Source organism: Tiliqua scincoides, chromosome 2, assembly GCF_035046505.1.
Source record: "Tiliqua scincoides isolate rTilSci1 chromosome 2, rTilSci1.hap2, whole genome shotgun sequence".
NCBI lineage: Eukaryota > Metazoa > Chordata > Lepidosauria > Squamata > Scincidae > Tiliqua > Tiliqua scincoides.
The window spans coordinates 184,604,667-184,620,279 of NC_089822.1; the positions used below are offsets into that span (position 1 = coordinate 184,604,667).

Here is a 15,613-nt window from a genome sequence, read left to right on the forward strand (position 1 = left end):
CATGTCCCATTGGCACCGTTATGCTAGTACTGGAAAGTTGGTTAGGATTTGGGCTCCAGTCATACCGCATGGTAGGCTATGGAGATTGTTTACAAAAATCAACAAAATTCTGAAATATTTAGGGCGCAATCCTAACCCCTTATGTCAGAGCTTTCTAGCACTGGCATAGCAGTGCCAATGGGATGCGTGCTGCATCCTGCAGTTGGGTGTCACTCACAGAGGCCTCCTCAAAGTAAGGGAATGTTTGTTACCTTACCTTAGAGCTGCATTGCCCTTGGGGTTAGAATTGCACCCTTAAATAATTAGGCATTGTGTTCCAAAGGGAACCTTGAAAAAGACATCATAAACACAGTAGACAAAACAACAAAACTTTGTTTTAGCATAGTTAGCATTCATGGTACAGGATTAATACAGATAAGGGTTGTGGTCCTGAAACATGTTTTTCTGAATCAATGGGGGGGAACCATCAAAGTTTCTAAAATACACCAGGATCTCACAGTTCATTCTAGTGATGTTTTATAATAATTACTAGAATGGACTGTGTGATCCTTGTGTTTTAGAAGCATTGATGGTTCCCCCATCTCAATCCCTGACCATTCCTGGTTCAACTGGTATGATATATTTTTTTCTTTAGCTAGGGCTCTAATTGTACATTACAGGCATGGGCATGCTGCAGCAGGGAAGCAACCACACCACAATCTCCCATGCCATTGTCGGTAGCAGACAAATCAGTTCCCAAGCTATCAAATATGTTGCAGGTAATGTGCTCTTTCCTTCTTTCAATACTTGTTATAATTTGCCCTAAAAATAGCATATGAACTTTTTTTTTAAAAAAGAGTTGCTGTTCCAGCTTCAGAATGGTTTTTTTCTGTCAATATGATAATGACCAATTCAGGATGTTTTGCAGTAGTCCTGGTCACAAGAAATCATCCCCTTTCTGGTTCAAACTTTGTCTGAACCCAGAAAAGAGTATTTGCATATATCCTACAAGTAATTTAGGTAAAAGAAAAGAGAGAATTTCAAAATAGTAACCTATGGACATTTTTATGTTTGTATTCAACCAAATTTCTAACAGAAACAATACCATTAGGTTAGTGACAGCTGGCTTTAAGGTGTAGACCTTGAGTGCTATCACCTGGTACAGCAGATAGAGAGAAATGTTGCTAGTGGTTATTTCTAACAAATCACTAAACCAAAAGAGAATGTGTTACTTTTTAAAGCGTCTTAGAATTTGCATTTGTATTTTATCAGGGACAAATTGTCTTTAAAGTTTTCATCCCTTTAATGATTTTTAGATTCTATTTTCACTCATTTTCTCAAAATAATCTTGCTTGTAAACATCCCATTCATTTCAATATTATTTATACCCTACAAGAACCCCATAGAGATGACTTGGAGCCTAATCCTAAGCAGTGTGCACCAACTATCACCAGTGGAAAGCAGCCGCTCCACTGCTCAGCAGTCACCCAAACTGCTGGGCAGCAGACAGGTAGGTGGGGGCATGGAGGAAGTTTCTAGGGCAGGGGGAGGTGGGCAGGGAGGAGGTGTGCTGGGGAAGGGAGGGGGAAGGAGGGTGGGACCAGTGGAGCAGAGCTCCACCAGATCCTGAGCTCCGTGTTGGGCCCCATGGCTCAACACAGAGCTCTCCGATTCTGCAGCAGCTCCAGAACTGCTGTCGAATCAAGTTGCCCCATTGCAGGGCTACTTCCTTTACTCAAGGGAAGGGGACGAACGTCCCCTTCTCCCGAGGAGGCAGTGGCAGCTACCCAGGGTGTGCTGGGTGCTGCAGCAGCTGTTTTCACTGCCGCGGCAGTCCTGCACTCTGAGCTGCCCATTATTAATCCATCTAGTTAATTTTAAGACTTTCTGAACTGAGACACTCACAAGTTCAAAGGGACTTGGTACATCTTCACCTCTAACTTGAAAATTCTATATTGCCAGTACTTTCACTCTTGCTAAAAATCATTTGACGGACTGCTTTTGAAAACTACACTATACTCAAGGGGAAGATGAAAGTGCTCAAGACTTAAAAAAAACAAAAACCCACAAGGCACAAAAGCTATTATTGATTAGGAATCTTGTATAAGACAAGTAAATTCACAGAAAACCCACACATTTGGTGCACCAGTACTGTACATTGTGGGATACTGTGGGAATTTTAATGACATCCCAATAGTGTTAATAATTTTTCATTTCTCTTCAAAATTAAGAATAGATGTCCATTTCATGAAAAGGAAGTTATATGATCACAACGATGTTCTCAAATTATTGGTGTCCAGTTCTTTCTGTTTTGCGTTCCCTATTTTGTAGGACCGTTGTCTGTTTCTGAGTCTGAAAATAAATAGGAGATTATGTACATTAGGATGACAAGGCAGTTCCAGAAACAGGCATAAAGCCAAACATAAAGGAATTAAGATGAACAGTTTTGGCCATAAATCTCTGGGACTGGGCCATACCTGTGTACTAAACTGTCTTGCCCAATGATACCAAATTTGAGACTGGCCATTTATGATTTAAGGAGTCTAGGTTTTTCAATCTTTTTTGAACAGTTGTCTCCAAATTGCCATTTTCAAGAGGCTGAAATTAGCCTCTCCTGAAAATATATCATAGCTGACCTGCTACTAACATGACCCTACTTTGACATAAATTGAGTTTTGGTCAGTAGTGAACAATCAGCCACTTAACAGGAATCAATTTAGAGTTTTAGAATTGAAGTTGGGGGTGTCATGGGGTCAGCTGGGACTGTTGCAAGTTTGCCCCAGGGAAACAGGTAGTGTTCTCATACTTCCCTATGAATCAAAAGACAAAAGTTACACAATTTATGACCCATGAAACAAAACTGCTGTGTAACTGAAACTGATTTTGTGAAAGTATTAATGTTTTATTTTCAGGAATACTTAATATATAGCTTTTCAACAAAAAAAAATTCACAAAGCAGCCCACACAGCAAAATAAATAAACATATGAACTTCATTTTTAAGGACATAAAGCAGAGCCCTCCTGGATCAGACCAAATGTCCAGCTTCCTGTACCCCACAGTTGCCCATTTGATGCCTCAGGAAGCACACAAGACAACAAGATACCTGCATTCTGTTGACACTCCCTTGCACCTGGCATTCTTGCACCCCATTTCTAAATCCAGGAAGTTGCACATACTCATCACTTGTAACCTGTGATGGACTTTTCTAATAATAATCTATCCAATACTCTTTTACAGGCATCTAGACCAGACACCATCACCACATCCTGTAGCAAGGAGTTCTATAATTAATCTGTCCCACAAAATAATTACAAGCTGAGTAAAGAAATATTTTCTTTTGTCTGTTCTGATTCTCCCAACACTCAATTTTAGTGGATGTCCCCTGGTTCTGGTGTTATGTGAGAGGGAAAAGATTATCCCTCTATTCTAAAGAGCCCCAAAATGCTGTAGCCTTTCTTCATAAGGGAAGTGCCCCAGCAGAGTAATTTTTCTTTTCTCTGAATGAAGTTATTTTCTAAAGCAGTGCTTTTTAAACTGTGGGTTGTAACCCAATGCTGAGGAGAGTTGCAAGTTGGGCTCCCTCCCTTCTGTTCATTTGGCTCAAAACTGGAGCTGAACGGACACAAACTGAAGACCACTTCTGGGATGCATCCCACCTCTGGCAGCTACCCCAATGTTGCGCTGGCCCAGAATAGCATCAAGAGCAGTGTTTCTCAAACTGTGGGTTGGGACCCACTAGGTGGGTCGCAAACCAATTTTAGGTGGGTCTCCACTCATTACAATATTTCATTTTTAATATATTAGACTTGATGTCACCATGATATGTAACTGCATTTGGGGAAGTGTTACAGTACTATACTTTTAACAGGCTGTATATGCTTTTAACAATGATAGTCAATGGGACTTACTCCTGGGTAAGTGTGGGCAGGATTGCAGCCTAGGATTGTTAAAAATTTTCCTGCTTTAGGATGGCACTTCCAGATGACATCACTTCCGGTGGGTCCTGACAGATTCTCATTCTAAAAAGTGGGTCCTGGTGCTAAATGTGTGAGAACCACTGATCTAGAGGCTTCTGCAGGCCTCAGAAACGGCTCTGGAAGTGCCTTCCAAGTGCAGTTCTGAATGCAACCAGAAATGATTCAGAAGCCACTCCTGGTGCCATTTTTTAGGCCTGTGGAGGCTTCTGGAGACTGTCCCAGGCTGGTACAATGTCAGGATGGCTGCTAGAGTTGCTAGGACAAGGTGGCTCTGGTCATTTTGAGAACTGCTATCCTAAAGTGTTCAGTAAGCTACAGAAATTCTAGTTCAACCTAACATGAAAACAAGAATGAGGTGTAGGGAGGTTTTATTGCTCTTCATTTATTAAAAAACAAAAATATCCAATACTTATTTTTTCTCCTTCGCATCCCAGAACAACTCATCTTTGTGTGCAAATCCAAGCACTCTGTATGTAAGAATCCTACAATCCAATCCTATCCTCTCTGCCCCCGATGGTGAAGCCACGCCAAAAAGGCACACTGTATCCAGTGGAAGGCTGGATACAGAGTGGGAAGCTTCAGAAGGGAAAGGGGATTTAAATCCCCTCTCCCCTCCATAAGCATCCCACCTCCCAATGGGTCTCTGTGGCCCTGTGCCAGCAATTTCACTGGTGCAAGTCTGAGGAAAAAAAGGGGTTGGGGAGGCTGCTGCTGGAGGAGATAGTATCTGGCATGTGCCATTACTGCTGGATCTACCCCATCCCACAGCATCCCCCAATCCACCCTCCCCACCACCTTCCCTTCCTCAGCATGTGGCTAGCGCTCTGTTGACACACACACACAGGAAGGCTCTGGCCATCCCACTCAGCATGCTGCCAAGTGCATTTTACGATCACTTCAGAATGCACATTCAAGGCCCAATAGGACTGGGCTTTTAAGAAAACAGATTTCCATACTGATACTTACATTAAATTCATTGGACATTTTGCTTCTTGGCCTAAAGTCTATTTGGTTTCATGGCTCTGAAAACACTACCAGAAATGTATTTCTCTGAAAGCTGCTTACCCTTTAACTTGCTGCATCTCTTCAAATGTCTCTGGCAGAGGAGTTCCATAACTTTCCGGGAGGAAGAGGGTGACAATTCCTATTAGCACAGTCAGGCTGCCCATGAGGATATAAGGCAGAAATCTGTCATAGGCACCTGTTGAAACACATAACATGGTAAAGTTTACTGTACAATTAGTTAAAGTCTGGGGCATAATTAATCTTATTTGTATACTGCTCGTCAAGTGCTCCAAGAACTAAAAGGTAGTTTATTCCATTTTATCCATGTAAGAGATTTGTAAAGTAGGTTGGGCTGAAAGTTGCGAGTTGTCCAAGCTCACTGAAATTAGCTTCAAGGCTGAATGGTCATTTGAATCTAGCAGCCCAATCCCATCAAAAACCTGCCCCCAATGATGCTGCTGTGCCACTGGAGCATGGCACTGCATCGCGCATGTGTGTGTGTTGCTGGGGGAGGAGTAAACCCTTGCTGCCCTGCTGGGTGTACTCAGGCCTGAACCAGCTATTTTTAAAAATATCTATTTTATATAGAGCTGGTGCAAATCCACTGAACCCAGGAAGGCAGACCAAGGCCAGGATAAGGGCCAATATTGCCCCCTTCCTGGCTTCAACCTGCGTCCTCCCTGCACCAGTCTACTCCCCACTCCTTCCCCACCCGTCTCCTTGCACCAACTTACTGGTGTCAGAGGTTGCTGACAGACCACTAGGGGTGTGGCCATGGCTGCTTGCTGCTTATGGCAGTGGCCCAATACACTGAATGACATGTTGTATTTTGTAACAAAGGACCTTATGCTACTGAAATGCTAGTTCTGGCAGTGCAATTTCCTCACAGGGTTGGGGTGTAGGTCTCCCCAGTACATGTTCAACACTCTTTACACTATCAGTGATAGTCTTATCACTCATTGGCAGGGATGTTTGCATCATTGTTAATTCCCACTCAGTGTTACTAACTAAATTATGATTCTCCAAGTATGTAAGAGTGGGAAATTCAATTTTTTTTCTTTTTTAGTGTATCATGAAAGAAGTCAGTGATGAGTCATGTAGAATGATATCTTCCCAAGTTGACAATCTGAGGTATATGATTTGAAACAAGGAGTTCATAAAGGACAGATAATAAGTACAGGAATTATTTATTCAAAAATACTGATATCCTGTCTTCCTCAACTGACTCAATGTGGCTAAAAACTACAATAACTAAGAACAGTTAAAATGCAATGGATACTGACCAACAGAAATGAGCAATTACAGAGAAGGATTAAAATAATAAGAACAAACTCAATACGGGGGAGAGTGTAACAGCAAAACTAGAAAAGGCCCATTGGCAGAAACAGCTATTCAGTTGACCCCCCCCCCCAATGGCAAAGGCAGCGCAGCATCATATGGGAGGGAATTCTACACTGGGGGTCATAGCTGAGAAGACTCTCTTATGTGCTGTCACCAACTGAGCTTCAGAGGATGGCGGAACTCTCACAAGGACCTCTCTGAAAGGTCTTAAGGGACAAGCACATTCATTGAGAGAAATCCAGTCCTTCAAAATTAAGTAGCAGGCAAATTATGTGCCACAAAGTTTCGTGGGGAGATTCTTTGAACATTTGGAAGAACATTGGAACCAGTGAGTATTTTCATTTAAGCATCTTTAAAATACAAGAACATAGAACGACACTTCTTACCAAGAAAAACAAAATAAGGAGCAATAATGCTGCCCACCCGGGATGACATGGAGGTAGCTCCTACAGCCATGTTTCTAACTACTGTTGGATAGAGCTCTGCTGTGTAGACATAAAGCATGGAAAAGGCAGATGTGATCCCAAACTTTCCCAACATCACCAAGGTGACAGACAGGAGGTGAAGATCTGTGGAAACAGAAAAGTAATAAGGCTTCTGTGCTCATTTCATTAAGCAACCCTGCACTTCTCCCTTTTATCCAAACTATGTTTCTCTTTATTGTTCACACTATCAAAGGTAATGTTATGAAAAACAAATTAAGTAAACATCTATGCCTTGTTAGTAGCCTATGCACATGAACCTTTATGAATGGCTGCTACTATAGCAGTTCTAACTACTAAAGACAGTAAACCTGGATCATGTTGCCAATCGGTTGCCCCAGCAAGTTCCTCAGAGTATTGCAGCACAGATTATAAGGCAAAGCCATCAAGAGCTGTGCTGCCATCCACCGCAGGCACCAACAAGGAAGACTGAGGACCCTAGAACGGCAAGGTTCTGTTCCAAAAAAATATCTACAGTGAAGATTAGGAAGCTTTCTTGCTAAATCAGCTGTAATGCTATGTGTGTTACACAGTACCTAATATGTGCTATATGTGCTAGTAAATCACCACTTAAAATCAGTTTCCAACTAGGCCTCCTGGAGAACACAGAGACTATAGCCTAACTGCAAATTAGATATGGGATCAGAATGATGCAGAACCAAACACCTTTTGCTTAGCTGAAATTTGTGTTTTTCAACACCCCATCTTTTACTAGAGTTCTCATACACCACTGTCAGTTGTTGATACATCTACAGCACTAGTGGGTATGAGCGTACTTGGAGGTACCAGCTGAATGAAAAGAATGATGCCTCCTCCCAAGAAAAGGGTTGCAGATATGGAATATCGTCGAGGTAAGGTTCGAAGGAGAAGCCAAGCAATCACATAGGCTGGGACTTCAATTACTGCTGATAGGAAACAATTGAGGTAGACATTTCCGTGCAGATTCGGGGTGTTGAGTGACAAGCCAAAGTAGCCAACTGATGTTAACAGCCTGAAATCAGAAAGGGAGAAAAAGCATCAATTAATAAAAGTATTTACATTCATAGGGCTGTATCATAACCTTGCAGACCACAAATAGAAGTTCTCTTCATGAAAGGTGTCCTTCCATAAATACAACTGTCCCTTCTGTGAATGGAAGAACTTCTGTTCAAGGTTAGGATGCAGCCCAATGTATTAGACAAAGTAAAGGCATGATATACTAATCAATGGGAGGGGCTGTAGCTCAGTAGCAAAATACATGCTTTGTATGCAAGGTCTCACATTCAGCACGCAACATTTTCAGGTTGGGCAAAGAAAATTCCTGTCTGAAATCCTAGGGAGTTGGAAAAGGCAGATGTGATCCCAAATTTTCCCAACATGATAGACAGTAGTCAAAAGTCTGAAGTCAGAAAAATAATAAGTTCTTTTCATCAGGCATCTGTGCACTCTTCCTCCTTTTATCTCAACTATGTTTTTCCTTATTCTATGCACTATTGAAAAGAATGTGAAGAAAAACAAATATCTGAACATCTGGGCCTTGTTAGCACACTATGCCTATGAACCTTTTATTTATACATGGCTGCTGTAACTACAGTAGTTCCACAAAGCCAGTCTGTATTCATAATGCTGAGCTAGATGGACCAATGGTTTGCCATCATTATAAGGCAGTTTCTTATGTCACAATCAGCTTGAATGCCAGACCTGAGGATTTTAAAACAGTTGCCATATACTTTTTAGTTTCTACCTATGGCTATTTTTTGTGCTAAAATGTGTTAATCTCATGAACTATTCAACAACTTTTCCTAAAGAATGCAACTGTGCAGGATCATACCAAAAGTTCACTATGCACTACTCTCTGCCAGATGCACCAGGAAGCTAATAAGCAGGGCACAATGGCAACAATCATTTTCCATTATTGTCTCCAGTGTCCAGTGACAAGGTTTATTCTCCTAAATCAAATCAGAGGCTGTGTTCATAATATCTCTTTATGCTTTATTCATATAGCAAACCTTTATTTTATCAGAATTACAGCCAAATCTATTTAACTCCCTGCATGGCAATGCAACTGTGCCACTGTGGCATCTGTTGCATCCTGCAAGGGAGTTTCAGCCTCCAGAGGTTTCCTCAGGGTAAGAGAATATTTGTCCACCTGCCCTAGGCAACGCCCCTGCCGGCCCAGCAGGTTGACTCAGATCTGTACCAACAATATTGCTGGTGCAAGTCTGCATGAACCTGTGAAGGCAGATCAAGCCTGGGAAGGGGATGAGGATTTGGTGGATTCCAGCGCCACTGAACCCACCCCCCTTCCTGGGTCCGATTCACTCTACCTCCCACAGTTATCTCCCAATTCTCACCCCTATCCTGTTACACCCCTCCTCACTCCCTCCTGCACAGTAATCCTACCTCAGGCAGCAGTGTCCAGTGTCTGTTGCCACATGAAGCCAGCCACTTGTGGCTTCTGGCAGTGGCCAGCCTGTGCATCCAGTGGTGTCACATTTGCGACTGCCACAAAACATGTTATGCCCCTGTAATCCAGTGGCACAACTCTTCATTAGGATGGGCCATTACTATATCCAGCTATGCAAAGGAGATTCCACTATTTTCAACCTGGCAATCCTGATTCTCCATGAAGAAACATAAAGCATATCATGGCTTCTCTGATTAATTCCACTATACAATACTACATTGTTTAGATGAACTGAACAGATGCTGGTTTACTGCTCATCTCCTGTTGTTGTCCTGTTGTGTTACTGTGAAGACTTCAATAATAAGAAATGGTGCATACTGAACTCCACACCATCTGAGCCTCCATATTATCCACATTCACTGCTATCTCCTACACAGAGCCAGTGTTCGTTATGATCCTTTGTAGAGGCTTCCATTTCTAAAAACTTCTCACCATCAAAATACAGGTTGAGTCTCATTATTCGCAAGGGTTTTGTTCCAATAACTCATGTGAAGGGCAAAAAAAAAGAACTATAGCAAATCAATTTTAAAAACAAAGTCTCTTTGCTTCAGTGATTTAAAAACAGCCTTGCTGACCTTTGTAATGTACACAGAGGCCATTAATCTCTCTACAGGAGCTTAGGCTTCACTAGGAGGAAGCAATCCCCCCTTCACCAGGAGCCCCAGCAAGGGACGGAGAAGGTGATAATCGCTGCCATTTAGCCTTCTTTCAGTTGTGCTCAGGGGGAAGGGAGGAGTGAAGCCTGCAGAGATAATGATTGATAGATAGTCAGCCAGCTGCCCTCTCTGGCACTATTAAAGGACTGTTTTCCTTTAATTTAAAGGGCCCTTCTCATCAGCTGAGATAGAAAAATCTGTGGACATGTACCAAGCTCAAATTATCACTTTGCCTTATCTCCAGGTCAATCACAAGGCAAAGCCTTTCAACTCTGAAAAGTTTCCTTTCTCAAGCAAAGTTTCTGTGCAGGCAGGCACAGCTCCTTAGAAGCAATTTGTTAACCTTTTATTCTCCTTTCTTCTGCTGCAGCCTGGTTCTGCTTTGCAAATGCTTGCAAAGCAGGGCTGTTTTTTGAAACACCAGGATGGGAATCCTCCTTTCCATTTGAAGTAGGCTACAATTCAATGCACCCTTACTTAAGAATAACACCCATGGAAAGCAGTGGGTCTACTTCTGAGTAAAAAAAAGGTTGCAAATATATGCAGCTGCATCTCTCTGCTGTGAACTGAATTGCACACTCCAGTTATGTGTTATGGGTTGTATGTTGTACGTAGAGCTTCTGGCTTAACACACCAGACACCTTAAAGGTTGATTTGATTCATGGTTCTCCTGCAGTGGTTCCCAACCTTTTTCACTTGCATATCCCTTGGCAACCCATTTCCATAAATTGTACCCTTCATATAATTAATAACACAAGCCCTCATCTCCTCTATATGAAAGCCCAGACTTCATGTATTCATCAGTGTTTACTTTTTTTATCTGTTTGAAGAACAGAAGACTCTGCCTTTGCACTATTTTGCACCAGAAGTGTGCTGAGAAATTCTGGGTGATTGATCACTTTCCATATTATGTTTCAGCTTTCTTAGTGTGCTGGTTTTCAATCACTGGTTCATAGATGAATTGATGACCAAAAACTAGCTATTGGTGGGGCTTTCACAGTCAATTAGCTACCTCCCTTCCTGCCTTGCTGGTTCTTGCAAGGCATTCCTGCCTTGCAAGGCATTCTGGAGCAGGACCTGCCTTTTTCTGCCATTATTCCATTCTTTTTCAAGTACCCCTAAAGATCCTGTTGAATGTCCCTAGGAGTACATGAATCCCAGGCTGGGAACCACTCTTTTACTGGTATGTTGTTTACAGTGCACTTACTCTGATAGTGCTTACAAAAAGGTGACGAAGACCAGAATTTAAAAAGAATAAAAATGTATCTTATGATCTTTTACTATGTTTTTAATAAATTAGAGACTACAGTTCTTAGGTAACAATTAGTGGTGGGTTATTTTTCAGGATATGGCCTCGAGTAAAATCAGACAAAACTATAGTCAGACACCCCCCTAAGTTTAACCCCCAACTTATCTGAGGGTCATAGAAAATTCAGAACCTGCCCTTGGCTTATCTGTGGGATCGGCTTATGGGTGAGTGTCTGCGGTAGGTTATGACTGTGATCACTTGCATGACTGTCTCTCTGCAACAGTAAAAAGCAGTTTTTTAAACTTATGATTTTAAAGGGGTGCATTTTTCCCTTTCTCCAGGGATCAGCACATTCCTTCTCATTTGCAGCAGCCATTTGTGTTGAGTCAAATCCATGTATAACAAGGCTGGACCTGTAGTCTGGATTGCCTCATGGACATTTGGATAAGCAGAACATCTTAGGCAGGAGTGTAGTCAATGGGGAGTAGAGCACTAGGACTAAATGGTGACATCATTTGCAGGAGAGCTCAGGTGATCCCTTTGAAACTTTTTTTTCAAAGGACCTTAGCAAAAAAGAAGTGGCAAGTTCAGCAGGTGGCAAACTAATACATTTGCCAGGGGAGATAAACTCTAATCTGCTCTGTCTCCAGATGGGAGGTCAGGCAGGGGAGAATGTATGTCTGGATCATGCCCCACAGGGAAAAGAGTGGGGCTTATTCACCTCCTTTCATTGGATGATGAGCCTCGAGAGACACTGACTGTGGAAGTAAGTATATATATTTGTTGTTGGCAACCTTCAGTCTCGAAAGACTATGGTATCGCGCTCTGAAAGGTGGTTCTGGAACAGAGTCTAGTGTGGCTGAAAACGCCAATTTTATTTCCTGCTTTTCAACACAAAAGTTCACAGAGTGGTCGACATACCAATATAAATGTTAAGATGGTTAACATTTATTTGGTATGTGTTTTTAATCTCACCTTATAATTTTTTAGTACATTTCTTTTAGACTACTGCAACGCACTCCAGAGGTATGAGATGAAACTACATCTTTATAAGAGGCACAGCTTTTAAACAGAAATAAATGGCAAGAGAAGAAAATACTTCAACAAAGAAATTTAAAGTTGATTTTGGTTCATAAGCTTAATGGCCTGTATATAAGGGGGTATCATGTCACCTCCTGTACATCAAAATTTATCACGATACCACTAATCCTAAGTGAATTTTTAGTGGTTTTCCTAAATACGAATTTAGGACAAGAAAAGCAGTCTACAGAAGTCTAAGGAACTGAGGGAAAAACCTGTTACTAAGTTAAGAGATTTGACAAAAGTCAGGGTTAGAGCTGTTGTTGAGATGCTTCCACTTCCAAGCAGAGCAACCCCATCCCTCCATGTAACTCTGTAAAGATTTGTTTAACACAGGGGTGCCCAAATGTTTTGGCAGGAGGGCCACATCATCTCTCTGGCAGTGTCAGGGGCTGGGGAAAAAAGAACTAATTGACATTTTAAATCTGAATAAGTTTTCAAAAATGTACATAAACGAATACATTAGAGTTGGAACTTATATGAACAAATTAATTTTACTGACGCAACGATGCACATGGGACAATCAGGGATGTGCTTTTACCAAATATACAGAGCAAACCAGAAAAAGGGGAGGGGGTTAACATAACTCCCAACAACACCTATTGCCAAGAAATAAAATTCAGGGAGACACAAATTGCTCAGAGGCAATGGTGAACATGGGGGTGCTTAAAATAATGCCAATCAGGAGACAATCAGGGATGTACATTCTTCTCCGTAGGTAGGGTTAAGGGAGGTGAGCATGCGAACAACCGTGGACAGCCCAAAGCAGCAGCCGCAGAGACCTGAAAGTCTCATGATAGCTCGCCTATAAAAGGCCTTGCACAAAGTGAGGCTAGCCTTTCCCTTGCTGCTGCTTCACAGATATGAAGCAGCAAGCAGCGGAGAGAAAACTTGGGCTGCAGCTTGTATTGGGCAGTCACACTGGACCAGCATGGGCTCCGGCAACTCTCCAGCAGGCCAGAGGCTTGTTAGAGACTGATGGCCCCATGTGGCCCAGATTTGGGATTCTCGAGGGCTGCAAATGGCCCCCGGCCTGGAGTTTGGACACCCTTGGTTTAACATAACAGAGTTTAGATGCATCAATGTTTGCACAGGCTCAGCAAATTGTCCCACTCGTATTAATTCACCAACGGTTGTTTACACACGCAGGGGGACAACTGAATAATTTATCTGGATGTCCTGTTGGGTTTTTTTTTTTCAGGTGTTTATTGAGCCTAAAACTCAATTCCTCCTTTTGCACTCTAGAATCACATATTTGCTTACCACAAAAGAAGACACATGACAGTTATAATTGCAATGTTTCGGGTTCTGAACAGGTCCAGGATTATACCCTTCTGTTGTTTGGCCTTTAAAGCCTCTACCTTAGAGGAAAAAGAGAGAAAACAGTTCCAAACCAACACATTTAAAGTCTTGGATACCCAACAAAGAAGCCGCTTTACAACATGGGAATCAAATTTTCATCATATTGATGACAAAAAACATGGATGCCATGAAATAGGATTCACAGAAGATTAAAATTTGCTGTTAGTCCCAGGAAATCACAAGCTTATGACCAAGGATAAGGTTGAATCTCTACCATATTTTGCTATGACAGGGTTTTGATACTTTTTCCACTGTATACAAATACATACAATTGTTCCATAATAAAATACAGTATTATCTACTGCTCAGTGAACTATCTTAAGAAATCACCAACCAGTGTAAAATAGAAAAAACAAAAAGACTAGAATAGTGGTGGTGCACCAGTGGTGCTTTTCCATTTCTGAATAGCACTAGGAAAGCTCAGTTCTGAATCCAATTACTTTTCTACTTCTTTTACTAGATTTCTAGCCCTTATTTTAGATCCAGGTCAGATGAAAGGTTAATTACTGGATGAAAGGTTATTATTGTTGAAAAACACACCCGGTGGCCTTAATTCACTGCCTAACAGATGGGAAACAGTATCATGAGAGAGATACAAATAGTTCTCTTTCTATTAGCATTAAAGTTCTAGAAACAGCTAGTTGATCCATTTACTTAATACTAATCTGATTTTGATTCCGCAGAGTCAAAATCAGATTAAGTAAATGGATCAGCCTGGACAATCAGCTAAGTGTTTCTAGCACTTTAATGGCAATAGAGAGAGAATCATTTGTATCTCTAAGTAGTACTCAGGCAGGAGCCCTTTTACTTTGGGTGAGAGAAGGGACAGAGAGAATGTTTGCCAGGAAGCACTAGGAGAGAGCACCAGAGCCAGCAGCACATGTAGTCTCCTTGTCTCAGCTGTGCTCATAAGAGTCTTGAAATGGAAGACAAATATACGCCCTCATGGCCTCTGAACATTAAGGGAACGTGCCTCATATTCAGCCCTTATAACAGACTGAAGTAGTGGTTCTCACACATTTAGCACTGTGACCCACTTTTTAGAATGAGAATTTGTCAGGAGCTACAGAAGTTATGTCATGTCCAGAAGTGACATCATCAAGCAGGAAAATTTTTAACAATCCTAGGCTGCAATCCTACCCACACTTACCCACACCCACACTTACTATCATTGTTAAAAGAATATACAGAGTAGCTTGTTAAAAGTACAGGTCTGTAACATTTCCACAAATGCAGTCACATCCCATGGTAGCATCAAGTCTAATATATTAAAAATAAAATATTGAAATAAATGGACCTACCTGAAATTGGCTCATGGTCCACCTAGTGGGTTCTGACCCACAGTTTGAGAAACACTGCACTGAAGTATTACAGCAAATATGTGTAAGTTTACACTCAATCCTTAGTAACTGTGCACTCAGTTCTCACGGATTTGCTTATTGGCAGGAACACAATTGTTACTGTCCTGCTGTCTGCTGCCTGTTTTCAGTGATCTGCAGCCATTCTGAAGCTATCTGTGGCACCCGCAACCATCCTGCAGCTATTCACAGAGGCCATTCTAAGACCAATCAAATGTTAAGAGGAAGCAGGAAGTTAACTTCTTCCTCTTAATGTTCTTTTAGTCTCTTCAAGCATTCAGGCTTCCTGCCTGTACATCCTGCATACTTCCAGTGTTAGCGTAACTATAAAACAAGAAATATTTTCTCTTGGCACCAGTGGTAAGAACCTAAACAAAGTTAATAAAAAAGGTAATTAAAAAATTTCTCACAAAGAAGTGTGTGAAGGTTTAACTCAGAATAAAAACTGAAGCGGGGCAAAGTACAGAAAGCCTTCCTACCCTACTCAACAGTTTCATCCCATTTCATGGCCCTCACACTTACTATTTATCAATAAAACTCACCTTCCATCAGGCTGTGTTATGTGTTTAGAAGCATGTCTCATCTGACTCTAGGACTAGAAGCATATTCAGAGAGTTCTTCTTACTGCTGCACAATTAACTTATGTATAAGTACTGCTGCATGTGAACCACCAACAC

General features: G+C 41.6%; 1 protein-coding gene across 1 annotated transcript in view; it reads right to left on the minus strand.

Moving 5' to 3' along the window:
* Positions 1–285: 285 nt before the first annotated feature.
* Positions 286–15,613, minus strand: part of SLC22A4 (solute carrier family 22 member 4) — a 91,642-nt gene continuing 76,314 nt past the window's right edge. The window contains exons 6-10 of the mRNA XM_066614646.1: positions 13,480–13,577; positions 7,562–7,776; positions 6,690–6,872; positions 5,023–5,158; positions 286–2,331 (exon numbers count right to left, since the gene is read on the minus strand). Of these exons, the coding sequence (XP_066470743.1) occupies positions 2,247–2,331; positions 5,023–5,158; positions 6,690–6,872; positions 7,562–7,776; positions 13,480–13,577 (717 nt within the window). The 3' untranslated portion in view covers positions 286–2,246. The remainder of the gene's footprint in view (positions 2,332–5,022; positions 5,159–6,689; positions 6,873–7,561; positions 7,777–13,479; positions 13,578–15,613) is intronic.